Source organism: Bombus fervidus, chromosome 8, assembly GCF_041682495.2.
Source record: "Bombus fervidus isolate BK054 chromosome 8, iyBomFerv1, whole genome shotgun sequence".
NCBI classification, from domain to species: Eukaryota; Metazoa; Arthropoda; class Insecta; order Hymenoptera; family Apidae; genus Bombus; species Bombus fervidus.
In genome coordinates, this window is record NC_091524.1 from 2,444,650 (window position 1) to 2,469,936 (window position 25,287).

Sequence of the window (25,287 nt, forward strand, 5' to 3'; positions counted from 1 at the left end):
AAAGTAGAGTAATCGAAGAGTAGTAGGTCGAAGAGATGAAATTTGTAGGTACGATTCGATGAATAGGGTATAGTCGGACTATAGACGATAAAAAAGGAGTCCTCTGTAAACTCGATTAGAAGGAAACGAAACGCGTGTCGAGAAGAAGAGAACGCGCGATTAAAATATTTTTTGGTCGACCGGTAGCTCGGTAAGGAACGTAGCTGGCCGAAGATAAAGTGCTGCCCAGAGGCGACACCGGGCGTTATTAATACACACGAGGATGGTAGCTTCCGTTCTCGGCAACAGAAGCTACAAAAAGCGCACAAACAACCGTAGGTGGCTCTATACCTACGATCGTTGTTATCGTCGCGAATCATCGGCAGATCAGAGTAATTTCATAGGAAAACGTGTGCCAGCTTTAGAAAGGTTCGTTCGATCGTTAGCCCTTCCGTTTCACCCTTTTAACCTAGACGAGGAGATAGTTGCTACTCTAAATAGCACCGATCTATTTCCGCTTACCTGGCCGTGGTGCAGTCCCTGTAGAGTATGTCGAAGTCTTTGCAGCTAAGCAGCTTGCATCGATTGACGCCTGGCTGGATGGCTCCGAGTCCACGCAGAATCCTAACTTGTTCGACATTGCACACCAACGGCACTATATCGAGCCTCTTGAGCTTTGTGTAGACGGTATGCAAGCCACCGACGAGGTGCTTGAGGAAGAGCTCGAACGCCTGCGGCAGGCAGAGCATCGTGTCCCCGGCGATGATGAACGCGGCCACCTTCTGGCCACGGTAATCGACCAGTTTGCACTCGTTCGCTGTAGGATCGCTGGTACTGATCGGCGGCGGGCTGTTGTACGATCTCGGAGGCAGAACAGCATGATGGGCGGCCATCAGCTCGAGCGGCGAGCCATGATGACCGCTGAGCATGCCGCCGAGTTGTCCCAACAGGCCCAATCCCGGTGGCGGTAGGCCTGGCATACGGGGCACCATGCCTGGCGGTGCACCGGGTGCTCCTCCGGCGGAAAGAGGCGGCGGACTCAACGGAAGTCCCTGAGGTGGCGAACCTCTGGTTGGCGATCCCGGCGTGGGAACGCCGCGATGCTGTTGCTGTTGTGATTGTTGCTCGCGAATCTGGTCCCGCGGATGAGGTTGTTGATGCGACGGTGGCGGTTGATGCTGCGACCCGTGAAGCTGTTGCTGACTTTGTTGAGCCGACGGGCTGTGTGGATGTTTGGGACTGCCGGTTACGGGACTGGCGCGGCTGCTGTGATCGGAAGCGCTATCCATCGCTCCGTGATCCATCGACTCTCTAAAGGACACGTGTCTTTCTCTTGTTGACCACGTTCCTTAGGATTTATTCTTTTGCCTTCTCAATGGGAACTCCTTCTCGTCCGTTCCTCGAAGATGTCGTTTCTTCGCTCTCCCTCTCTCCTCGCCGCAGTTCTCGCCACGTGGACACCACGAGATACGAGGAACTCGGGATACCGGCACAAGTCAACGCATACTAGACCGATCTTTTCCTCTTTTCGTACCGATTCTAGCTCGTTCGGCTGCCAACACCAGCCGACGAGGAAGCTGCCGTCGATCCAGGGTCAGCCACGGGTATCTCAGCTCCTCGCAAACGTCACTGTCACTCGGGTAAACTGTCGCGTCTCACGGAGTACGTTGGACCGTGTACGTAGGTAACAATTTCACTGTGCACAACCACTGGAACAATCGTGTCCATGACAATCGACCGTTGTCACTCAATACGGGCCTCGACGTCGACTTCGTTCTCGTTGCGGACAGGTCCGTGTTCCGCGTGATGCTGGTCGGCTTCGCTCGAGGAGCAGCCAAGCTGCCCCTCGTTCAACGATTCACCAACCACGAGTTTTCCTTCGCAACGCGTAGGTGCTTTTCTTCTCACTGAGAAAACTGGTTCACACGAGAGTAGACGACTAGATGACGCGATGTCGCGCGACGATATTTCTTGCCTTTGAAAAACGCGTGGACAACAAACCGTCGTCGTTGGGTAGAGGACGATCGGTAGGACAGGACTGACGCATAGACGGGGGACGCGCGACGCGAACGACAGCGACGTACACCGCGAACGCAAACGAGAACGACGAAGATACTGTCGCGCGTGATAGCAACCGCGAGAACGGCGATGATGACACGAACACAACGACGACAACGACGACGACGACGACGATGACGATGACGACGACGACGACGACGATGACGATGACGACGACGACGACGACGACGACGACGACGGCGACAGCAGCGGCGGCGGCGGCGGCGGCGACGGCGACGACGACGACGACGACGACGACGACGACGAAAGCGGCTGCGGCTGCGGCGGTAACTCGCAGGGACGCGCGTCGCTCGTTCTCAAAGTGGCAAACGCTCTCTCGGTCGAGTCGGGAGTATTTCCCTACCCAGTCACAGATGTAATAAATAAAAACATCAGTGGGAGCCCGAGGAACGGGGAGGATGGGCGTTCTGTGCGCGCAACCGACTATCCGGTTGGCGGAGCCACCGGGGTGGCAGTTCTCCCTATTGGACGGTAACCTCGTACCGTCGACGCCTTTCGAACCTTCCCTCGGCTGGTGGCGGGACGAGCGAGTATTCCCCACTACGAGGCAACCTCTGCCACCGACGACGCGCACCGACGATGCCGACCGGGACGATTCCGGGGGCGACTAACACACGGAGACATCCAGACGCAGACGCGAGTCTCGACAAGACAGTACGATTCGAACCTACCGCCGATCTACGCGCTACGAGTGGGGATTTCTTCTTTTTCCTCGCGACCTCTCCCTCCACACCACCCTTTGCTCTCTCGGTTCGCCTCTCCTCGCTGCCCCTCGTAGCCCGCGTTACTCTTTACCTCGCCTCACCTAAACCTAACCTCCCCCTAACACCGAACCACCCCACCGCGTTTCTGTCGCGTTTCGGGTCTTCCCTCCTCCTCCTCCTCCTCCTCCTCCACCTCCACCTCCTTCTCCTCCTCCTTCTTTCTCCTTTCTTCTCTTCCCTTTTTTGCTTTCTTCCGCGCGGTACCCCTCGCCAGTTTCCTTTTCTCTTTCGTTCACGACTTTTCCGTTTACCAACCCCTTCGTCGCTTTCCTTCCACTCTTTTCGTTTGCTATCTGTGTTTCTCGCTCGCCTTCTTTCCCTCTGTTCCTTTCTCTTTTCTTCGCCACCCCGTGCGCCCAAACTCTCCTATTCGCTACCTTTCTTCTTTTGCTCTCTTCTTCACCTGTCTACCACCTCCCTCTTCCTCCCTACCTCTCCTCGCTCGCTCATTCGCTTTCCCTTTTTCTCTCTTCGCACGCACTCGCGCCCTCTTTATCTCGAACGAATGCACGACCTCTCTCCTACTCGCTCTGTCTACCTCTTCGTAGATGCCTCCCACTTCTTCTTCCAGCTTCTCCTCCTACCTTGGCCTATGGCTTATACGTTATACGCTCTCTCGAACTCGCGCTCTCTCGCGCGACCAGCGGTAGCCTCCACCTCGTTTCTCCCTCTGTTCCATCATACCCAACCGTCTCTGTCGGTTTCTCCCTGTTCCTCGGTTCTCTGTCCGTACGACGAAGAATGTCGCCGGCGTTCGAATCGATCGGTCGGTCTCCGCGCGCGCGGGGGGTCCCCCTTCCGTTACTTGCATCCTCTCCTGCCCCGCAGAAAGAGCCTATCCTCCCTGCCACCTTCTTCTTCGCCGTTCCCTCGGATCTCCTCTACCATATTCGCCATCAGCATTACACGAGCGCACTTATTTCTTCTGTAGGTAACTCCGCTTCCTCGCGATCTCTCTCTGCTCCTCGACCACCCTCTTTCGCCCCTTCCTACCCTTCCTTCGCCCGCCTGTCCGTCCCCTCCCCCGCCAAGCCAAGTATTGCTACCACCTTTTCTCTGCTCCTCCTCCCGCGGCATACGCGATATACCATACCCGACACTCTCCGCGGCTCTCTGTAAGCTCCGAGTATGAGTGCTTAATATCTTTGTACCATACCTAAACCGTCCGTATTCGCCGATGCTTCTTACGTCCGAACTTTCCCTGGAGGCTCTCCGCGCGTAACATCTCTCGTCTGTCGCTAATTTCCGCCGCCGCCGCCGCCGCTCATTCTACTTCGTCGTACAAAAACCTTCTGGTTTCACTATCCGCGATTAGCGGTTACTCCCGCTTCCATTCCTTTTTTCATTCTACGTGTTTTTTCTAAAACGAAGGAAACCAATTGGCTCGATGGTCGATCTTAGTATCTATCGAAGCGAAATAAAAAATTAAGATCGGAGGAAAGACTCACTGCGCTCGATTAACTTGTCATAGGCGAGAGTTCAAAGGCTGTGGAGATGGGTGAGAAAGAAGCAAGTGGGAAAAACCATCGTTTAGCCTTTTTCCAACGGTGAACCCCCGATCAGTTCTCATCAGTCCGGTGACCCAGATCCACGAGGAAAGACCCTCTGCGTTTGTTACGAGTATATAGTATATACACGTATATAGGTAATAGGCTTCGCACACGTATTCCTCCACCGCAGCTGATCCCTTGACCTCGTGCAACCCCAAATGAAACGAGACCCCCTGGGCCTAACGTTCATTGACCATCGCGACTCGTTCGAGTGGGTTTCGATCATCCTGAATCTTTCTCCACGAAAGCTTCTTCAAATGTCTTTGCTTCGAGATCCCGTTTCTTAGATGCCAAACATCGTTTGAAATCGCAGTTGAGTTCGTCGTCAAGTTTTTCACTCGGCCTAGATTCAGCCAAATAGCATATTGTTAATATCGCTTATAAGAACGAAACATGCGGTTCATCGCGAATAAAGGTAACATCCTCGAGATAGGGTATTCGTTTTCATCGACGATAAAGACATTGTTTGCGGCGAAAAGGCGATCGATCGCGAGATCCAAGTCCCTCGTCCGAGGAAGGTCGAGGATTGGTAGGGGACCGATGTTTGCCACGAACCAAACCACGTCCAATTAGTGGAATTAATACCGGTTGGCTTTGGGGGAGCTAATGCCTCTGTGTGCATACCTACGGGTATGCACGTCGATGACTGCACTTTCCTTCGTGCGTAATGAAGGACAATCCCGTCGGTTGGACCGAGCAGCCCGATGCATTCGCTCGTCCAAGCAACCGCTGCCTCCTCTTGTTTTGCGGTCACGAGAAAATATCTGGAACCCACGAGATTACGACTTTGAACGTGCCCTGGCTAACGGTGTTCGTGTCTTTCTGTCCGGCCACCAGAAAACAATTTCGTTCACGACGTTGTTTGCTCTCTATACACCAAGTTTCGTTGTGAAAAAGAGACAAAAGATACTATTTACAGAAACTTGCTACTTCAAGCACCCTATAAATTCCTCTATATCGTGTTAGTTTCCCTTCGAAGTTGAATTCAGACTTGCCTGATATTTCGTAGGTGGTAAAATCTGTTGGACAAGAGAAGGTGAACCGATCGACGACAGACAGATTTTCAGGCAAGTCGGCTGAGTATGATACGCATTGTTTGAGCGTTCACGGGACTGCGGTTCGCTAGCGGCGTTCCTGTTACTGCTCATTGGCCACCCTGCACGGGAGAATTGCGCGAAGCGCAGGCAGAGAACGCTGCCTCTCTCGTGCATAGCTGTTACGTAACCCTCGTCATTGTTCGCGCGTCGTCGTCACAGAACTGTAACAGAGCGTACGGCAAAAAGGAGGGTAACGTGTAACGTTGGATAAGAGAGGGAAAAAAGCGCGAATTTTTGTCGAAAGAGCATGCATAGAAGGAAGGTATTCCGCACCAACCAACCGGACACGCGTCAGAAGGACTCCACTGCACCGGAAGCGTCGCTCTTCTCCGTTTCTTTGTCCGACGTTCCGTTTACCGTACCCGCGACACGAATTTTTGTCCAGGTTTTTTGCCTCCGTTATCCTATCGCCATTAGTCGCGTTAACCTGTGCAAAAGAAAAAAAGGAAAAAAAAGAGAAAGAAAGAAGAGAATACAGGGGGAAGAGTTAATAGAGTAGAGCGTTTATCAGACTGGCTGCTACTGCCGATCGTCTCCTTTGCAATTGCCACCTTGTCGTCTGTCGCTTCGATTTCCCTTTGCTCGGCGTGTTTCCGGTTCGATGCTCGCGATCGTCTTTCCATTCTCTTCAAATTTACCAGCAGGCTTTCTATGGCCGTCGATTCGTCGCCTGTATATCAAAGGCAAAAGAAAACATCGATCGAATTAACGTAATTACTTGTTCGTGCGAGATACGTGCGCGTCGCGGCAAAACAGGCGTCAAAGTCGATCGAGAGTCACGAAAGAGCGGGATTTTACAAAACGTTAATTGCGCGCGGTTTATATACAGCGCGGCTTGGTATAGAGGCCGGCACGAGAGAAAAATCAAGAGCTAAAATAATGGATTTTGAGGAGGGATGAAAAACGACGGTAATTTTTCTGGACACGTACGCCACCGTTCGGTTTTTCAGCGCGGCTTACGCGCAACTAATTACCCATATGCCACGTGTTATTATAAATAGCCAATCGTTACCGACACAGCCGCATCCGCGATTCGCCCATAATGGCGTGTTATCGGATAAATAAAACGGATAGCCACGGGAGGGTGCGCTCCGATTATGCATCGACGCCTCCCGTGAGCGTATGTACCTACTCTCTGACCACCCGTACTGTTTTCCCAACGAACGACCAGCTTTTATTTCTCGTCGACTTTAATCCGCACGCTGACGACAACGCCGATCACTTTTATTCGTTACGACGCTCTCGATTCCACTCCCTTTGAATCTGCTCGACGAAACGAGCATGTGATTCACAGGGGAAAACTACTAAGAAAAGCAACAACAACAAAAATGCTGATATCTTTTAAATTAGAATTCCGGATAACAGTTTTCTAATTTTCAAATAAACATTTTTCACTTTTGAATTTAAATTTGAAATTGAAAATCCGTCGTGTTTCCCCTCACCCCATAGAATTAAACAGCCACTGTATATAATTAAAATCGATACCTAGATTCAACAAAATGACTAATACCTTTCCGAGGACAGGCTGACGCGTTGGCCCGCCATGATATTCAAACTAAACGCATTAGAAAGCTCATTTAAATACGACACAATGCCAAGCACGAGCGGTCCGCGGTTGCGCGATATCATTCGTCGGTTGAAATAATGCTGTCCAAAAATGCCGATCGAATGTTATGAAAATTCTTTGCGTTCTTCTACTCACCAACAAACTGATTAGCAGATCACGAGATGACTAGCAATATTGCTAGTTTCACTAACGCTAAATGGGAAACGTCATTCGATTCGCAAGCGGTATGGGTTGGTAATCGCGCGGCTTGGGTACTCTCTCCGTGTCAATACTTTTCCACGGTAAACGCGACACAAGACAATCACGTTGACACCCGGTGATGGATGTCCCGGCTGCTCAAAATACCCCCCTCAGTTTTCCCGCCAATAAAGCCCATTGTAAATGCGAACTATTCGAAATATTAGAGCGGCAACAGCGATTACCGGCCGTTCAGTCATCGCTTCTGACGCACCGTAATCCTTTCCATCTTCCTCCGCGTCCTTTTTTGTTCTCCCGCTGCCGCACCGCCTCTACGGACTTTCACCGACACGGCCTAAGTCCGCGTCATCCCCGAATATGCCTCTTCCCTCGGCGACAGGAACTCTCCATTCGATCGTCAACTTCCTTGGCCAGGTAAGAGGCAAGAGTTTACGATCGAATGTCGAAACATCCTGCTGACAACATATCTATTATTATCCTTCAACGGGTGTCCCTCTATCTGCTGCTAACAATCTAACGTGCCTTGTGCTCAATGAACAGCGTAACAATACTATTTCAGCAACCGCGCGCAAGAAGACAACCGACGAACGGATCGACTGCTCTGTTACCGACGTGCAACGGTAACGAACCACCTTCCTGTCACTTCTCGTTGCTCGTTATCATCAGCTCACGTCGTGAGCCCCTTTGCATAAAAAAAAAAAAAAAATCGGGCAACCAAAAAGGACAAGTATGTCGTAGGCGGTAGCCGTTCTTTTTCTTCTAGACGTACAACGGAAGATTCGGTATCGCGAATAACTCGTTGAAATAGTTCGTACTCTTTGCCTCTCTTTAACATGGAATTATCCTGAACGAGTTCTACGAAAGGAGAAGTGCAGGATCGGTCGCGTTCCTCCGGGGCTTTCGACTCCGCGAACGCCGCAAAGCTTAAATAGATAGGATTACTTGCGATTCGAAATTTATTTACACCAGCCTTAATCCCTATTATAGCCGCACGCGTAGCCCGAGGAAATGGCCGAGCAATTTCGGATTTGGACTGCCGAGAGATGATGGATCGCCGTTTCGTAGGCCGCCACTGATGATACCTCGCAGATGTAACCTCCACACCCTTTTCGGACGAAACCACTTGCCGGTGATTATCGATTAAACGCATGCACGTTACCTCGATTCTCTGCTCGTCACGATTTTCCTCCTATTTTCTTTTCCTTCCTTTCTTTTCTCGATTTCGTTACGGATCCGCTCGACATCTGGCTCGTGCCAAAACTCTCCTCCACTTTGTTACCCCTCACCCGTCTCACGCGCCTAAAACAACCAACGGTTTCAGATTTAAAGGATAAAAGACGATTCGATTGATACGAGCGATCGAGTGACAAATTCTCGATCGTACGTAAGAAGCAAACGTTTTGCGACGATAGAGAGTTGAGATGCTTTGTACTCGGGCGATGATTGCTGGCTGAAACTTGGATATTGTCTCGCGCCCTGTAACGAGCAATCTCGATAGGATTAAAACGTTGTTTACCGGAACAGAAAGCCGGGACTTTGGGTTTACTTGGCGTAGTCGACACAGGCGCATCCTAGCGGCCTCGACTTCCTGGTGAATGCATACGTTTACAAGAACGCGTTGTTGTACTCCCGTTTAACTTCTCGTTGCGCGAGTTACTCGAGCCGGCCGGTCTATCGAAGTTGCCGATAAAAATTAACATCCATATAGCAGGCCGCGTGCAAGCCACTTGAACTCCCGGAAATGTCCGACATATGTTGCCACTTCAGATAATCCAAAGCTTTTACAATAATCTAATCAGCATCACGGAACGAGAAATATATTTAACATGATCGATCAAATCTGCGGTTCCGTTAAATGAATTTCGACCCAAGCTTTCAAAGATAAAACGACTCTTCACTGGGATACATCTGTCCGTTTCGATATGTTGCGCATTCGAAGCGCGCAAATACGATTTCCAAACCTTTCAGAGTGACATCTAGCTTAAGACATTGCATGCACTCGTGAAATTGGAAACAGGATAAAAAAGACACGAGAGAGTGGACATTTTTTGGCGAAAAAATGATCAAGAATCATGAAACGAGTCGACTAAGGCTTCGTAAGAGTTTTGTTGCAAAGCTGAAAGTCAGACGGGCAAGTTAGAATACGCCCGAGGAGATACAAGCTCCTTTGGCTTTATAAATAATAAATTCGCGTGAGAACGTGAGCAAGAGAGACAAAGATAGAGACAGGACGGAGAAAAGGAAGAAACATATACAAGAGAATAATGTATGAAGGCGAGGGAGGGTGGAAAGAGATAGAGACAAGTGGTAATAAAGAGCAAGCAGTAAGAGCGTCGAAGTGACGTCCTGTGTCGCGGAGTCATAAACTGGGCCCCAAGATCTCAGGCTTACACTCTTATTAAAACGTCGTCCTGCATATTGACGGTTATTGATCACCTTTCGCACACCTCGGTGCTTTTACTATACAAGGTTTGTCTCACCTTGAAAACCACGAATGCTTCAACGTCCGAAAAGGCTTGGACGATATCAATATAGAAATACACATCTGACCATGTTCGATAACGCCTGATGTATGAAAATAATGATTTCAAACGACAAGCACTCTACATATATTTTATAATCATATTAGATCAAAACAAAACATGCGAGCACACATCTAGTTTTCATTTATTACCAATGTTATAAATACATAATGTTACCTTAATAGATATGTGTAATATTATAGATTTATAATGTGACAATGGAGAAAGGACCACTCGAATCGAGAATATAAAAATAATAAATTTCATTTCACATGCTTAAAACGATTTTCGAAACTGTAACGCATGCAAACGCTCTTTTTACAAGCGCTCTTGTTAGTGCTGTAATATTAATAAATTGTACAATTTCTCTGTTATATTCGCTGTCGATATAATTTACAAATACAATTTGTAAGTCAGAATTTCCGGCAGTTGGTAATGTAGGTACTTATTATAATCGTCAACTTATCGATAAGTAGATCTTCAATAAGTGAAGTAGCCATTTTTAGTCAAATCTAATGGAATCATTACTTTTATTGCACTTACTGTTCTTTGACGTTATGATTTTTTATCGTGTTTGATTTATAGATTAAAAGTAAGGTATGTACAAATTAAAAGCTACCAGTGAAAATGAAATAATCTGTAACACTATCAATCTAAAGTTTGGTTGTCATTTTATTTAAATGAAATAAAATTTCGTTAAATTCTTAGATTCTTATAAACAAAACGAGTGATTTAAAAGAAAGGCGAAGATATAACTATACTTTCCTCTGTATTTTTTTTTAGTGATTCATATCAAATTAATAAATACTTTGATCGTTACATTTAGTCTGTTTTGCAATAGAAATTGCAGCCTAATAATGGGTAACGCTGGCAGTAATCAACCAGTTGGCCATCATCACACTAGCAGCACAAATAGAGAACACCGCCATACTAAAGAATATCCTCCACCTTCACCAGGGAAGGAAGGCCAAGCTTTTGTTTTTGATAAGAAGCCAAGCCAAAAATTAGTTTTCCAATCATCTCATGAAGAGGAAGAACCATATTTTGCTAAGGTATTTTTAGTAATTCATTATGTTAAACACATTAGTTGCAAATTTGCAGAAGGATCTATTTAAAAAGTTTTGTCATCCTTTTTACCAACAGACTAATACACATCAAGATGGAGAAGACTTTAGTTCTCAACGTCCACGCTCTAATACAGTATCTGAAGGAACCAAAGTAGCAGATAGCAAAGTTCTACCAACGGTGTTTAAATGGGAGGGAGGTGGTAAACAGGTTTATATCAGTGGAACTTTTACTGGATGGAAAACATTACCAATGGTTAAGAGTCATGGTGATTTTGTAACAATTATTGATTTGCCAGAGGGGGAACATCAATATAAGTTTTTTGTTGATGGTGAATGGAGACACGATCCAGATATAGTAAGAAATAATTTTGCTAATTTTAAACGATATTAAAATATCCATTCATTTGTACATGCTTTAATAAAAATATTTTATTGATAGAAAATTGTTGATAATGGAATGGGTTCCAAGAATAATTTGGTATCTGTAAGAAAATCTGATTTTGAAGTCTTTCAAGCACTTGCAAAAGATAGCGAAGGTGTTACTAGTAGTGCTCAGACTGAGTATGGGCAAGAAATTCCTCCTAATAAGCCCTGGGAGAAAGTAGCTGGTCCACCAATATTGCCACCTCATTTGCTTCAAGTTATTCTCAATAAAGATACTCCTTTATCTGTAAGTTTACAAAAATGTATTAACAAGCATTTTAATTTGTTACGAAATGTATTATTATTTTTACCAATACTAATTTCAGTGTGAACCAACACTTCTACCAGAACCAAATCATGTTATGTTAAATCATCTATATGCTTTAAGCATTAAGGATAGCGTAATGGTTCTATCGGCGACACATCGTTATCGTAAAAAATATGTTACAACCTTATTATACAAACCAATTTAAGATCCTTCAGTCATTCCCTAAGATATTGGCAATTGTTAGTTACATCGAATCAAGGTATATTTTGTAGGTAAGATGAAATATCGATGTATAAAACAAATATTTGGAAATTGACAAACATAGAGTTTCTTGTATTTAAAATGTTAAATAATGTAATTATTATTTATTAAAATGAAATATTTTCCATTAGATATCTTGCATATAATAAGCCATTTTTACTAAATATACATTTTATTCTATCATTGATTTTGCTTGCTATCTATATATATATATAGTGTATACCTTCTTTTCTTAAATGCCAAATATTTTATTTAAATCGTATTATCAGTTATTTCTATCTGATTAGAATAAGGGGGTTCAGATCTTGTTGTGAGAAAATAGGTTCCAGTCGCCATTTTATCAACATGTTCTCCTAGTAGTGTAGTTTTGGAATAATTACAACTTCCTTGCATAAATTGATCCCATGTATCACACTTACTCGCCACAAACCCAGTTTTAGAACCAATACTTTCGGTAAAATATACACGTGCTCTACCATGACTACATGCCTCTATAGAAAAAGAAACACAGATAAATGTACTTATTGCTAAAGCATACAAATGATATATTACCCATTATTTCTGGAATACAACAGCAACCAGGCTGAACAGCTGTTCCTCCATTTGGATAGAAATCTACGCTTCCTAAAGGTTGAAGATAGCCTAAGATTCCACCACAAGAATGAATAATATCGACAAACATCGCGTCTGTAGGATCTAATCGAGTTTTATCCGATGTAAGCAAATGAAATCCAGGCAAAGCAGGATCTAAGCCGGTTATTCTTCCTAAGTGTCCGGAAGTTATTAAACTTCCGGTGTTACCAGCTACATGTGCTCCAAGAGAATGCCCTTCGTAAAATAATAATGAAAATATAGAAAACGTGGAATAATTACTACATCTTAAGTTCATTATATTAATAATATACCAATAAAATGAATATTTTCGGTTTTAAGTTCTGTTTCTGCCACTAAGAAGTCAATAAATTCAGCAGATGTTCTTCCCACCCTTTCTGTATTACGCATTGGTCCAAGGTAGAATGTACTTGCAGCCAGAGGTTGCCAATCAACCATAATGACATTATAATTGTTATACTTTAAATACGCTACGTAATTATAATAAACGGTAAAATATACCGACTTTTTAGAATTACGTTCTCAAATCTTTAAAATGACAATACCTTCTTTCATATCAACGAGGCCAGCATTCATTGCACTTGATTTCCATCCATGTGTTATAAATTTAGTTTGGCGAGACGGATCAAAATTAGAGTTGTGAAGTCCTTTAGTATCGTTCGTATATAACTGAGTACCATTTTCTGGACCAGATCTTGAAATATATTTATGTTTCAAAAGGATTATAAAACATGTTTTCGTAAATATGTAAATTTTGTAAACTTCTGAATATACCGAGTATAAAGGACGTAAGAAACTTGTGAGTCATCAAAAATGCCTCGTTCATCATTTTCTGTGTGTCTCAGTACCGCAACTTGAGGTTGATCATTTCCATCAGGCATAAAAATCCAATCTACCCCATATCCATCGTACCTTTGTTGCAAACCACTGTTCCATGCTTGTACCGTAAAATTAAATAAAATAACAGGCACAACTAGAATATAGAATATAGTACTAGAGTATAGTAATATAGTCATCGTTTCGCTTTAAAGAAACACCGTATTTAATATGTTAAATAAATTATAAATGATCCTAAAATAATTATATGAGACTCCCACGCGGTGAAGAGTTCAATGTCCTAGTATTTATATATCCTTACTTGACTTAATTTGATAGAAAAAGCTTCAAAGTACAACCTTATAAACCCTGGCAATATCATACTAAACATAAATAAATTCTTTCACGGCCCAGTTTTCTTTATTTTATCTTTACCGTGGTATCATACGTGCGGAAATACTGTCAAGTAGTTGTCTGGCATCTGGCAATGTTTTAAACATTATAATTATATTCAAAGAGGTGCAGGTTTTTGTCCAATTAACTGTCGGATATGCTAAGTGTTTCCATATCGCGTTGAAACAGTTACGCGTATATGATATTAAACAAAGTTGTTTTCCATACTGGTAATCATTTTTAAATTGCTTTATTCCGGAAGCCAACCATTTTTTAAGAAAAAAAGTAAAAATTTTCGTGCTATAGACATTTTTATGGGGAAATAAATTAGGAAATAACATAAAATATATTAAGATACATTATAACGTATATTTTTAAATCACCATTGTTGATTTTTTATGTTACAATTAGTCACTTAACATATACCAAATAATTGATAGTTCAGATTTCTTTGTTATAAATCTAAGTCAATTTCTGGCCATATGTAATTATTAAAAATACAGTAGACCTTTCATGATACCAGTGGTCTTCTGAATAATTAATTTTCTCTGAAAAAATTTATAATAAAAGTGCATTGTTTTCCATTGTTGTAATAACGTTTGTGGTCATAATGAAAGATATTTACTGCTTGATGTCGTATTTTCTCCGAATTCTCCGTCACCGAAACAGCCTACCAATGGAACCTTTGGAAACAGCTTTTTGAAAATAGTAGACTCTACATTACTTTCCTTAAACATTTTTTTTCCACGTTCACAACACGCAAACATGTAACCTATGGAATGTTTTCTTAATGAAATATGATTCTTAAATGATTCCAACTTCTGTTCAACTAGTTCTTTAGTGTTGCAACTATTATCCATAACTATAGACCATGAATCTATTGCTCCAACTATAATAATTCCAACACAAAATGCATATGAAAAGCATCTCTCATCATGATTAAGATTTTTTGCATTGCACACATATAAATCCTTGACTACTCCTCCCCACACAGCAGGTCTAACACTTTCATTACTAAATGTAAAAACAGCATTATGTTGTTATAATATAATATAATATAATATCAGATTATGAAATTTAGAATTTTACCATAATTGTAATATCCTTGCAGTTCTCTGTGCTAGGGCACGACCTGCTTGGTTACAAAATAGTAGAAGGCATTTAGATCTATTAGTTTCACGTTTGACAAAAGCTAGTCTCATTTGTTGATAATACTGTGTAAAATCATTTCGTGAAATAATTGAAATTATTTTCGTTGTTACATCAGGTATTTCTGGTAGAAATGCATATATTCTTTTCTGAAAAACTTCTTCCATTTCTGTATTTTCAAAAAGTATACCAAATGTGGACAGTGTTACAGTATCACAATTTTGTGGAAGAACTTGACAAAGGCAATCTTGATAGAACCAAACATGATGATTAAAAGCAGAGTGATATATGTACATTTGTATATACATATGTAACATTTAACTTATAATTAAAAAAGCTGAGGTATAATTCAAATAATAAATACCTTGCCTAATGCTTCGTTTATGTAGACCTTTAAAAACTAATCCTAATGCTGGTTTGTCCCGTAATTTTCGTATAACTCTAGCATATTTTTTACCATTGTTTATTAAATTGGCAGGACCTCCCCTAGTTCGTTTCTCATCGTTTGCCACTTCTAACCAAGACCTGAAATATAAAGCTCCACATATTAATACATTTTACAAAAATTTAACACACAAATGTCTACTTTTGAAGTTTATTCAATTTTGATTAAATAATTTTTTTGCAATGAATTTTTTCTTCATTTAGGATACAAAAATTTAATGAAATATCGAACATATTCACACCTGCAAACCATTGAAGCATTCAATAGATCCATCCAATTCAAATATTCAAATACAAGCCGTAAAACATCATAGGTTAGGTACAAATCAATATGATGTTTTTTTCTCTCTTTGATATTCAGTGTATTATCATCATCTTCGTAACTTCTTTTTGCTGTTAAACTTTCCATCGCTTAATTGTATAATATAGTAAAGTTACTCTGTTCTTTCGTATAATTTGTCAAAATTACCTTTAAATGCGTCAATATTTCAAATCACTATTTACGTATTTACTTTCTCATGTTTGCTTATGCCATGAACAAGTGAAATAAACAGATTATCGTTCGATTTGTATTCCCTCTCTTTTACTAATATTTTATTTATTTTTAAAGATGGATTTATATAAGCTATATATTATAATAAATAATAATAACAACAATATTGAGAGATCATTGTTTTGAAAAAGTGATGTTTTAAGAAACCTTGAGTTTTCATAACTATCATAGAAACTCTACCAGAAGCATTGATGAACTTTCGCAGAAAAAAGAAATAATGTGCATGTGATAGTAAATGCACCGCATCATATCTAAATTATGATCTTTTGTTAAATATTCTAAAGAATTTGAATGTGAATATATTTCTAGTTAAACACTTAGTTTAGCTACGATCCAATGGAAATCGAAAATAAAACAACAATTTCATCAAATGATTGTGGCAATGTTTGCCGTGTTTGTCTTGCAACAAATCAAAATAATCAATGCATTTTCGATAGTAAACGAAGTGATTCGATTAATGAAAGTACAATTGATTTGTCTGAAAAACTTCGTTTGTGCAGTGGTGTGGAGGTTAGTTTAATTCCAATGGTTTCTTTTTTCTTCAATTTTTGTTCGCTATATTTTTTACAATGTTACTGGATAGGTACTGGAAAATGATGGTTTACCTTCCACTGTTTGCACGAAATGTATATTAAAGATCAATGATGCTCATGAATTAAGAAGGCAATGCCAGCAATCCGATATCCAATTAAGAGAATTGTATGGTAAAGTGGAAAAAATATATAATATCAATTTATGTAAAACTACAAAAGTAAGTACTTTACATTTGTAAAAAAAGAATATAATTACAAAATTGTTATTATTTTGTCTTTTATTGCTCACCAGGATAAATATTCCCAAACTGATTATTCATTTACTTCTGATTTAATAAAAATTGAAGCTGATTCATTTTCTGCAATGGGTTATAATTCTTATCCAAAGGTAATGCTTAATTCTAGTACTAAAGACATAAAAGATCATGAAGTAATTAATGAATCAAAGTATGCAGCAGATAAAGAATCTACTAGTAACTTAAATAAACAAAATGCCTATATTAAATGTAAACAAACAGAATATGAAAAAAGTGTTACAGGAAGAGAAGTTTATCGAACAAGAAGAATGACAATGTTTAAAAGAGTAACATCTATAGAAAATTTAAAAAATCATAAAGAAAGACAGAGACAATATATAAAAAAGAATACAGCTGTTAAATGGGATGATGATGCAGCAGATATTAAAAAGACAGATTCTCAATGTTCTTATAGTTGCCCAAAATGTACCAGGTGCTATTCCAGCAAAAGATCTTTGGATAGACACATATTAACTCATGATGAAAAGAAATTCACATGTGATAAATGTAACAAACATTTTTTTCAACTTGATAAATTGATACAACATAATAAACTACATATTGTTAAAGAAAAACCTAAACCAGTATTGTGTAAAATATGTAATAGGAATTTTAGGAAAACTGATACTATGGTAAGACATTTAAATGTTCATAAAAGAACTAATCCAAAGGAGGTCCTTTCCATTCTGAAAGAAATTAGAGATAAAAGAAAATTGGAAACCATAACTGAACCAGAAAAAAAAGAAGTTGAAACTAATAAAGATAAAAAAGAAACAGAGGAAGAATTTACAACTAATGAGAATAATACTTTAAGTGTCCTAAAAAAAAGGACTTTAGAATCTAAAGATAAAAAGTGTAATTCTGGCTCATTATCTACTGAACTACTGATATCTACTGAAAACTTTGATTCTTTCGATCATGAGACACTTTACCGATGTAACTATTGTACCAAGCGTTATGCGAACGAAAAATCTCTTCAGAAACATTTACAGATTCATATTGAAAAAAGATTTGTTTGCAATGTATGTAATATGAAATTCTTTCGCCAAGATAGATTAAATAGTCATAAAAATCGATATGGACATAATGAAAATTCAGCATTAGAAATGCAAAAACCAAGTGACGATAAGTCAGCCATTAAATTAATAAACAGTTGGATCCGAGAGGAGCTTGATTCAGATAACGAGGAAAAGGGTTTTCCCTGTAAAATTTGTGGAAAATCATACGATACAAAAAAATCCTTACTAAAGCATCAACTAAGTACGCATAATACAGAAGGAGAAAACTGCACAACGTGCGGTAAGATGTGTGCCTGTGACGAGAAGGAGAAGAATCAACATAAATCAAACGAAAGATTAAAACCATATCGGTGCGGAGAATGTAATAAATCCTTTGAAAAGGAAGTTAAATTACAAAAGCATATAAGAATCCACGAGCGCGCTAAGGAACAGCAAGATGTAAATTTTAAACGATTTTTATGTCATATATGTAGCAAAACCTTTAGACAAAATACAGGTCTCATGTTCCATATGAGGACGCATACGGGATATAAACCTCATGTTTGTAAATATTGTGGAAGAGGATTCACTTCAAATTCTAATTGTATCAATCATGAAAGAACTCATACTGGTGATAGACCGTTCGTTTGTCACTTTTGTAGTGCTGCTTTTGCCAAATCATGTACGCTTAAAGCACACATTACAACACATACTGGAGAAGCAAATTATCATTGTAAAACTTGCGGTAAATCGTTTAGGCGACTAAAGTACTTAAAAGAACACAAATTTACGCATACGGGAGAAAAACCATATGCTTGTAAGATTTGTGGCACTGCGTATAGTCATTCTGGTAGTTTATTCGTACATGAGAAGAAGTGTAAAGCGCAATATAACAGTTATCAATCCAATTCGACACAAAATATGCAAACCTATTGCGAATCGGAAACGTCTTCACCAACCTCTATCATTACCGTTTTGCCGCAAGTTTATTTAAATAATACTAATGCGATAAACACACAAAGTAGCAAAACCTATATGGACAATATTCAAAAAATAAATTCTCAGAATATTTCTAACATAAATGCTGTTAATACATCAGATTTACATATTCACTCGAATTCCGAAATTTCTGATGTTTCTTTAGCTGTTAAAAGCTTCGCTCTTATCGGACAAATGTTTCAATCGTAGATTAATACAATGAATGACTGATAAAATTCAAATTGAAATCTTTCTGTGATAAATTTTTATTTTGCAAATATGTTTCAATTATTACTTGAAATATATTTTGCATGGATAAAAAGGAATAATAAATGTACGAAATGTTTTTTATTGCATTTTTAAGTGGTATCACTCGTTGCATATTTCATACATTGTAAAATATGGGAATGGGATTTATTTTATTTTATAAGTTTTCTTATTGTATATAGAGTTTTGCAATTAGGGTGAAGGATAGTTTATCAAATAAAAAGGTTAAAGTCAATCCCTTTTTCATTAGATCTTTTTTTACTGAAGTATGTGTAACTCATATCTTCTTTTAAACAGTTAAAAATATTAATATTCATATCTTTATATGGAAATTGATACATTTCTTAATCGTGATATAACTATCCATTTAATTGTAAAACAACCACAAAATATTAGGCGACTATGGTCATTGGTTTAGTCCAGAGCTTGAAGTTGGCGAATCTAAGTTCACATAGTTGCAGTACCTCTTTCATAGCTGTATATACTTTATGGTATATATACTTATATATACGCACAATAATGTACTACAAGAGTGGTAAAAAATGTGTTTAAAGATGATACATATGAATACCATCGATTTTGCGGTTATCTAAACACGTTTTAACTATTCAAATATCTTTCCTTTAATTTTTTACTTGTTGTAAATAAAAATTTAAAAGGAATTACACTTCTTGTAAATAGTTCGATGAATATTCGATAAATTAACATTTATGTGATAGATTTATATTGAATCACCTCCATTTTAGCAATTTTTTTTATGTATTTAATCTTGATTTATGCAATTTAATGAATTCATCATTGTCGGATTCATATATTCAATAGTAATTTACTAAATTACTAAGTAAAATGTTATTCTTGCGATGAAACTTGTACATTACACGTAGGAACTATGTGGTCAGAAATTGTAGAATATTTAAAAGATGCGTCTTTAGTGGCAAAAATACAAAATTGTTTTGGTGTCAAAATACATTATAGTGAAACTTTGAAAGAACATTATAAGGAAAATCTCTGTCCTGAAATCCATGGTACTAATTGTCGAAATATTAAACGCAATGTGAATAGTTGCCAATTAAAATTTAGAGAAGCGAAAGAAAATGGTTATATTACAACGGAAAAAAGATCTATTTGCGGTGTAAAAACAAATATATGTACGAGTGAGAAATACGAACCATCGATCGCCCTCAATTGGAATTATACTATAACAAATTATTTTTGGTATTATTTATTTTTTCTTGGAACAGAATTAGGAGATGAAATATTTTATTCTACATTTATACCTTTCTGGTTTTGGAATATCGATGGTGCAGTGGGTAGAAGGGTTGTTTTAGTATGGGCTATTATCATGACAACGGGTATGTTATTACTTAATAATATCTAATACATTTTATTTTTAAACAGTATCGTTGCATTATGAAAATTTACATATAGGTCAAATATTAAAAGATGTTATATGTTGGGCAAGACCTGCATGTCCTCCAGCAGTTCGATTACAAATAAAATGGTCAGAAGAATATGGAATGCCATCTACTCATGCTATGATTGGTATATCGATTCCATTCAGTGTAGTATTATTTACAATAAATAGGTATCTCTACCCTGTTTCTATTGGTTGGATAATTGCAACATTGTGGTAAGTGACATATTATTCTCTAACAATAGATTGATTAAAATTCACAAAAGAATTTAAATATAATTGTTATTATTTATTTAAAAGGTGTACACTTGTGTGTATGAGTAGATTATATCTGGGTATGCACACAGTATTAGACATTCTAGCAGGCTTAATATTAGCCATTGCATTAATGATTCCATTAGTACCTTTAGTGGACTACACAGATTATTATATTCTCTCAAACATTTGGGCTTTGGCAATTTTAATTACTATTAGTATAGCCGTTATAGTTTATTACCCATGCAGCAAGAAATGGACACCAACCAGGTAATTTACATAATGATCTTATAGTTTATAAATATACCAATTTGATTATGACGAACAGTCTTCTATTTTAGAGGTGATACAACTATGGTGGTATCTGTTACCACTGGGGTTCATTTAGGAGCATGGCTTAACTACAATACTGGAGCTATGATAGCTCCTATAAAATCACCACCATATGATATTATATGGCCAACTTACCCAATGTTTGGTTGCATGATACTTAGAACAATACTTGGATTTTCCAGTATTCTTGTAACAAGGGCTGTTTGCAAATCCCTTTGTTATAGAATAATGTGTGCCATATTAAGAATTAATTCTGAGGACCTCATGAAAAGTCAAAATTATTCAGAAGATAACAATAAGGTTCTTGTTGATCTAGTCCACAAATATGTGACTTGTTTTATGATAGGTGTAAATACAGTGTATCTCTTGCCAAATGTGTTTTCTATAATTGGGATCGAACGACCGACATTTTACACAGAAATATAAAACGCTTCCTCCAATTATAAAAACGATGCATTTCTTTAGCGTTTTATCGGTATAAAGTAAACATAATATGAAATTATAATCATTGTACAAATCATTCCAATACTAATGTTTGTGATATTGTTTTTGTATACATATATTCATTGCTCGTATCCATGGTTGCTACAGGTCACAGATATGTGAGTCAGATGTCCTTTACTATTTTATATACCAAAAGCACAATTTCAAGTTTCAATCTTGTTAACCTAGTTCCAATTATATTGTTCATATACATGCATTAAAATTATAGTTTCATTGGTAAGAGAAATAGATTAAAACAGTTAATACGAAAGTTTATATTTTACCTTTTAAAGATATAAATAAATGTTACAATGTTTTTCGTTACAATAAAATAATTGATTAAAAATTAACTTGTTTGAATATTTTCTAAAACTCTTTCCACGGGCATATCTAACCTTAATACCTGTGAAGGAGATAAATTATGTTATTATAATATTATAAGGAAATGTAATTACAATAAACTGACATTCTTACCCTGAGATTATTATCTAAAATACATTTCGCATATGGTATATTTATGATGTATGGAACTGATAAATCATATACAAGGCCAGTTTTATCAATAGTAATTACAATACGATCTTGATCCAGAAGTACGTCTACCTCTTTTCTAGTAATCTGTACTAAAATACCAATATTTATACACTATTTACTGGAAATAAAATTTTGATTACCTTACCCCTTTAGGTATTTGGAATATGCCAATCAAATGTATAGATATTCCTTTTAAATGTTTCAGTAATACATAATTTTGATTTAAACCAACTACAGTATCTGAAGAAATATTTTCTAATTTACTTCTATTTTCTTTTTCATGAATGTCTTTAGCAGGAATTTTAATTTCTTCAATTAATTGTTTCCGGATTTGTGTGTGAGTTCGTGGCTGACGATCTTCAATCCTGTGCTGTTGTAATTTTCCCATTACCTAAAAGATATACAATTCAAATTTGAGATCTCTTCTATTTATGTAACATAATCTCATTGACATATGTTCAATTAGAAAATAAATATACTTTTCTATTTTTAAGAATCACATAATCTTCTGTATTTAATGTTTTGTTAAATTTGTTTGATACACCATCTATTATAACTGATATTGTGAATAGTAAAAAGTTTTTGCTTTTTTGACATTTTTCAAAATATGTTGTATTAATAACGATATCATATGTCAAACAAGGAGATCCACCTATAATGTTACATGTGTTATATTAATTTTAATGTTATATTATTTTGCTATACAATACAGTTACCTTTATCAGTTTCAAATCTTTCACATCCAATACTCATAAGTACTACAAATTCTGGACTTTCTTGTGACAATATTTCAAACAGTTTTGCATCCGATATATCATCAGGTGGTGGTATTTTATCAGATGTACATATGTTTAAGAACACTTTTTCTCCACCATCAGTTCTTGTTTTTATACATATACCTAGAATATATATACAGGGATCATATTTGATCAATGTTATCAATTTTGTTAATATTAATAACTGGAATTACCTGGTGTAGGTTGGATAATAAAGAAAGGTTTAGAATCAGATTGTTTTATCAATGTATCATTATCCTACAGAAATAAAAGATTTATTTGTTTATATATATACTAATTCTAACATGAAAGTCACCTAATTACTATCGTTACTTACAGGTAATATTAGGTTTTTTGTTAATATTGTATCGTCTATGTCCAAGAATGTTGTGTTATTCATGATGAAAAAATATTTTTATTCATTTACGATATAATATTCGTTTAATAATTAGCAATATCAGAATTAAAATATTTTAGTATAATAGTTAGTCTATTTTTTTGGATATGGTCGTTTGTTATGGACGTAATTTGAATATACGTAGACGATAAGCAGTGGTGGGGAGTGAGGAGTGGGGAAGAATATCTCTCTTTTCATGATTTAAAACCATAACAAAAGATAGAAAGAATTTAACCTGTTCTCTTTGAATAAAGTCTTTTTGATTTACCAATAATCTTGATAAAATTTTGTAATTATTACTGATCTGGTGCATTCTGTTGGAGGGAATAGTAAAAATTAAAATTTTATCAGTTAGATAAATTGATATAAGCTACTAAAATGGAAAAGTGTATAAATGCTTCAGATGGATTTACCCTCAAGTATACAAATTCAAATTTTACAATACAAACCTATATTTTTAATCGAAACGTCGAATAATTTAAAACAAAATCTTTGATAAAACATATATTTTAGAGATTTGACATTAAAAGATGGAATGGTATTTGAAGTTTCTAATAACTGTGAGAACTTCGAGGACGAAAATTTTGGTTATTCCACGGATATACCATTAACTAATGATGAAGTATTAAATCTTTTAAATATGGATGATTTTCAAGATGAAGATACTTGTGATATTGGTAATATAAATAACCAAATTACAGTTTGTGGTGTCAGTTTTAAAAAATTAAAAACTAAAATGACTAATCTTTTTGGAGACGGAAAGGTAAATTATATTGCTTGATGTTGTTTGTATATTGATGGTCTTTCATAGAATAATGTTTTTTTTAATACTATTTATAGGTCATGAAATTAATAAAACAGGAAGGTGTTGGTAATGTTATACCATGTGATGCACAAGTTAGTATCAAATATATAGCACATTTTGAATTCAGTGATGAACCATTCGATTCTAGTTTTGCTCATGGAGATACAGAAACCTTGCATTTAGGCGAGGATTCATTATTACCTGGTTTAGAGATTGGTATTACATCAATGAAAAAGCATGAAATAGCAATGTTTCTTATACATCCGGATTTGGCATATGGAAAATATGGTTGTGCTCCTCGTATTCCACCAAATGAAGAAGTATTATTCATTGTACATTTAACTGATTATGTGGATAATGGATCTGCTAAGAGATTTCAAAGCTTGTCTTTAGAAGAAAGAAGACAATTTGTAACTGCTGTTAAAGGTGTTCAGGGTAAATTTAATACTGCCAAAGATTATTTTAGTAAACAGAAAATAAAGCAGGCAATAAAAGAGTAAGTATTTTTTAAATGAATATATATATATATATATATATATATATATATTCATTATTATTGTTGTGTGTTGTCAGATATGGTAAAGCACTTCAATGGTTAGAAGAAACAGAACTAAAAAATCAGGAAGAGGAAGATGAAGTAAATAAATTACTTTCAAGAGGTTATAACAATCTTGCAATTTGTTACAATATTCAAAATATGCCACGTAATGCTTGTAATGCATGCAATAGAGTTCCTATACCTACATCTAAAACTCATTTCAAGTATGTTGGATTAAAACAAATTCTAAGAAATACCTACATGAACATGATTGTACGTTTGTACGTTTTGTATTTATTTTGTAGTTATGGACGGGCGTTAATGAAAATGGGAGAATTTTCTAGAGCAATGGAAAAGTTGCAGCTTGCTCTGAAGATGGAACCTAAAAATATGGAAATTGTCAAGGAAATTAAACTTGTGAGTTAATAACAAAATCAAAAAATATATATGTTGTTTCTGGGAACATTTTATCATACTCATTATTTCTAGGCAAATGAAAAACAAAGGAAGTATTTGGACATGGAGAAAAAGCTTTGGGAAAATTGCTTAAAAGTTGAAGAAAATAAAAAGAAAGAGCCTTCTGCTTTTGAAAAAGTTGCATATGAGATCTGTAAAAGCTTTTCTGAAGATAGTCAAGCCTTGAGACAACCACTTCCTGAATGTTTGACTCCCGAGGAAGACAAATGTGTACGTGAACAAGCCGCAGTTTTCGGCTTGATTGTTACTACGCACCAAAGATACGGTAGAGAAATAACATATCTTAGCAAAGCTAATTATTAAAATCTAAGCGTTACTTTAATTAAGATAATATAATATGAAATATTATAGAAAAGCCTGTTATATAAAAAAAAAGTATATATATACATATATATATGTATATATAAATATTTTTGTACTCTTATATTATGAAGAAGAAATTATATTTCATAAAAATGCTT

The 25,287-nt window shown here is 37.6% G+C and overlaps 8 protein-coding genes and 1 long non-coding RNA gene across 16 annotated transcripts in view; 4 read left to right on the forward strand and 5 right to left on the reverse strand.

Moving 5' to 3' along the window:
* The window catches only part of Dac (dachshund family transcription factor), a 149,215-nt gene extending 146,357 nt beyond the window's left edge, over positions 1–2,858 (reverse strand). Inside the window, exon 1 of one of the 5 annotated variants that reach the window (XM_072008870.1) lies at positions 502–2,858. In XM_072008870.1, the coding sequence (XP_071864971.1) occupies positions 502–1,283 (782 nt within the window). In that variant the 5' untranslated portion in view covers positions 1,284–2,858. The remainder of the gene's footprint in view (positions 1–501) is intronic. The other 4 variants (XM_072008868.1, XM_072008869.1, XM_072008866.1 and 1 more) reach the window with 4 other exon arrangements.
* Positions 1–11,907, forward strand: part of Alc (5'-AMP-activated protein kinase subunit beta-1) — a 264,921-nt gene extending 253,014 nt beyond the window's left edge. The window contains exons 1-5 of one of the 2 annotated variants that reach the window (XM_072008935.1): positions 10,214–10,353; positions 10,598–10,808; positions 10,900–11,178; positions 11,263–11,493; positions 11,573–11,907. In XM_072008935.1, the coding sequence (XP_071865036.1) occupies positions 10,614–10,808; positions 10,900–11,178; positions 11,263–11,493; positions 11,573–11,719 (852 nt within the window). In that variant the 5' untranslated portion in view covers positions 10,214–10,353; positions 10,598–10,613 and the 3' untranslated portion in view covers positions 11,720–11,907. Of the gene's footprint in view, positions 1–10,213; positions 10,354–10,597; positions 10,809–10,899; positions 11,179–11,262; positions 11,494–11,572 lie in introns of those variants that run through there. The other variant, XM_072008937.1, reaches the window with a different exon arrangement.
* LOC139990066 (uncharacterized) lies at positions 2,964–7,787 on the reverse strand. Its single transcript, XR_011800478.1, has 4 exons — positions 7,488–7,787; positions 5,743–6,139; positions 4,271–5,630; positions 2,964–4,182 (listed from the first exon to the last, which is right to left on the reverse strand). It is a non-coding gene; the product is annotated as an uncharacterized lncRNA (long non-coding RNA).
* LOC139990043 (pancreatic triacylglycerol lipase) lies at positions 11,227–13,882 on the reverse strand. 2 transcript variants are annotated; one of them, XM_072008921.1, is made up of 6 exons: positions 13,526–13,881; positions 13,162–13,360; positions 12,933–13,081; positions 12,681–12,857; positions 12,328–12,603; positions 11,227–12,266 (listed from the first exon to the last, which is right to left on the reverse strand). In XM_072008921.1, exons 2-6 carry the CDS (start codon positions 13,266–13,268, stop codon positions 12,028–12,030), a joined length of 948 nt encoding a protein of 315 aa, XP_071865022.1. In that variant the 5' UTR covers positions 13,269–13,360; positions 13,526–13,881; the 3' UTR covers positions 11,227–12,027. The 2 variants fall into 2 exon arrangements, with proteins under 2 accessions (XP_071865022.1, XP_071865021.1); XM_072008920.1 differs by having other exon boundaries at positions 13,162–13,882.
* Positions 13,883–14,026: 144 nt separating this feature from the next.
* Positions 14,027–15,598, reverse strand: LOC139990042 (uncharacterized). Its single transcript, XM_072008918.1, has 5 exons — positions 15,432–15,598; positions 15,110–15,270; positions 14,686–14,992; positions 14,222–14,610; positions 14,027–14,144 (listed from the first exon to the last, which is right to left on the reverse strand). Exons 1-5 carry the CDS (start codon positions 15,596–15,598, stop codon positions 14,059–14,061), a joined length of 1,110 nt encoding a protein of 369 aa, XP_071865019.1. The 3' UTR covers positions 14,027–14,058.
* Positions 15,599–16,078: 480 nt separating this feature from the next.
* LOC139990016 (uncharacterized) lies at positions 16,079–19,060 on the forward strand. The gene is made up of 3 exons (XM_072008860.1): positions 16,079–16,252; positions 16,326–16,493; positions 16,568–19,060. Exons 1-3 carry the CDS (start codon positions 16,079–16,081, stop codon positions 18,755–18,757), a joined length of 2,532 nt encoding a protein of 843 aa, XP_071864961.1. The 3' UTR covers positions 18,758–19,060.
* A 282-nt stretch (positions 19,061–19,342) lies between these two features.
* Positions 19,343–21,649, forward strand: LOC139990037 (sphingosine-1-phosphate phosphatase 2). The gene is made up of 4 exons (XM_072008913.1): positions 19,343–20,166; positions 20,243–20,444; positions 20,529–20,753; positions 20,825–21,649. Exons 1-4 carry the CDS (start codon positions 19,704–19,706, stop codon positions 21,240–21,242), a joined length of 1,308 nt encoding a protein of 435 aa, XP_071865014.1. The 5' UTR covers positions 19,343–19,703; the 3' UTR covers positions 21,243–21,649.
* Pih1d1 (PIH1 domain containing 1) lies at positions 21,560–23,153 on the reverse strand. 2 transcript variants are annotated; one of them, XR_011800470.1, is made up of 7 exons: positions 22,947–23,153; positions 22,804–22,867; positions 22,550–22,732; positions 22,313–22,485; positions 21,979–22,224; positions 21,774–21,922; positions 21,560–21,702 (listed from the first exon to the last, which is right to left on the reverse strand). XR_011800470.1 is itself a non-coding variant. In XM_072008928.1 (7 exons), the coding sequence occupies exons 1-7, from the start codon at positions 23,007–23,009 to the stop codon at positions 21,646–21,648; spliced, it is 930 nt and encodes a 309-aa protein (XP_071865029.1). In that variant the 5' UTR covers positions 23,010–23,153; the 3' UTR covers positions 21,560–21,645. The 2 variants fall into 2 exon arrangements, 1 of the variants encoding a protein (XP_071865029.1); XM_072008928.1 differs by having other exon boundaries at positions 21,774–21,917.
* A 133-nt stretch (positions 23,154–23,286) lies between these two features.
* Shu (inactive peptidyl-prolyl cis-trans isomerase shutdown) lies at positions 23,287–25,284 on the forward strand. Its single transcript, XM_072008906.1, has 6 exons — positions 23,287–23,425; positions 23,520–23,769; positions 23,847–24,307; positions 24,385–24,573; positions 24,655–24,766; positions 24,839–25,284. The coding sequence occupies exons 1-6, from the start codon at positions 23,385–23,387 to the stop codon at positions 25,127–25,129; spliced, it is 1,344 nt and encodes a 447-aa protein (XP_071865007.1). The 5' UTR covers positions 23,287–23,384; the 3' UTR covers positions 25,130–25,284.
* Positions 25,285–25,287: the final 3 nt, after the last annotated feature.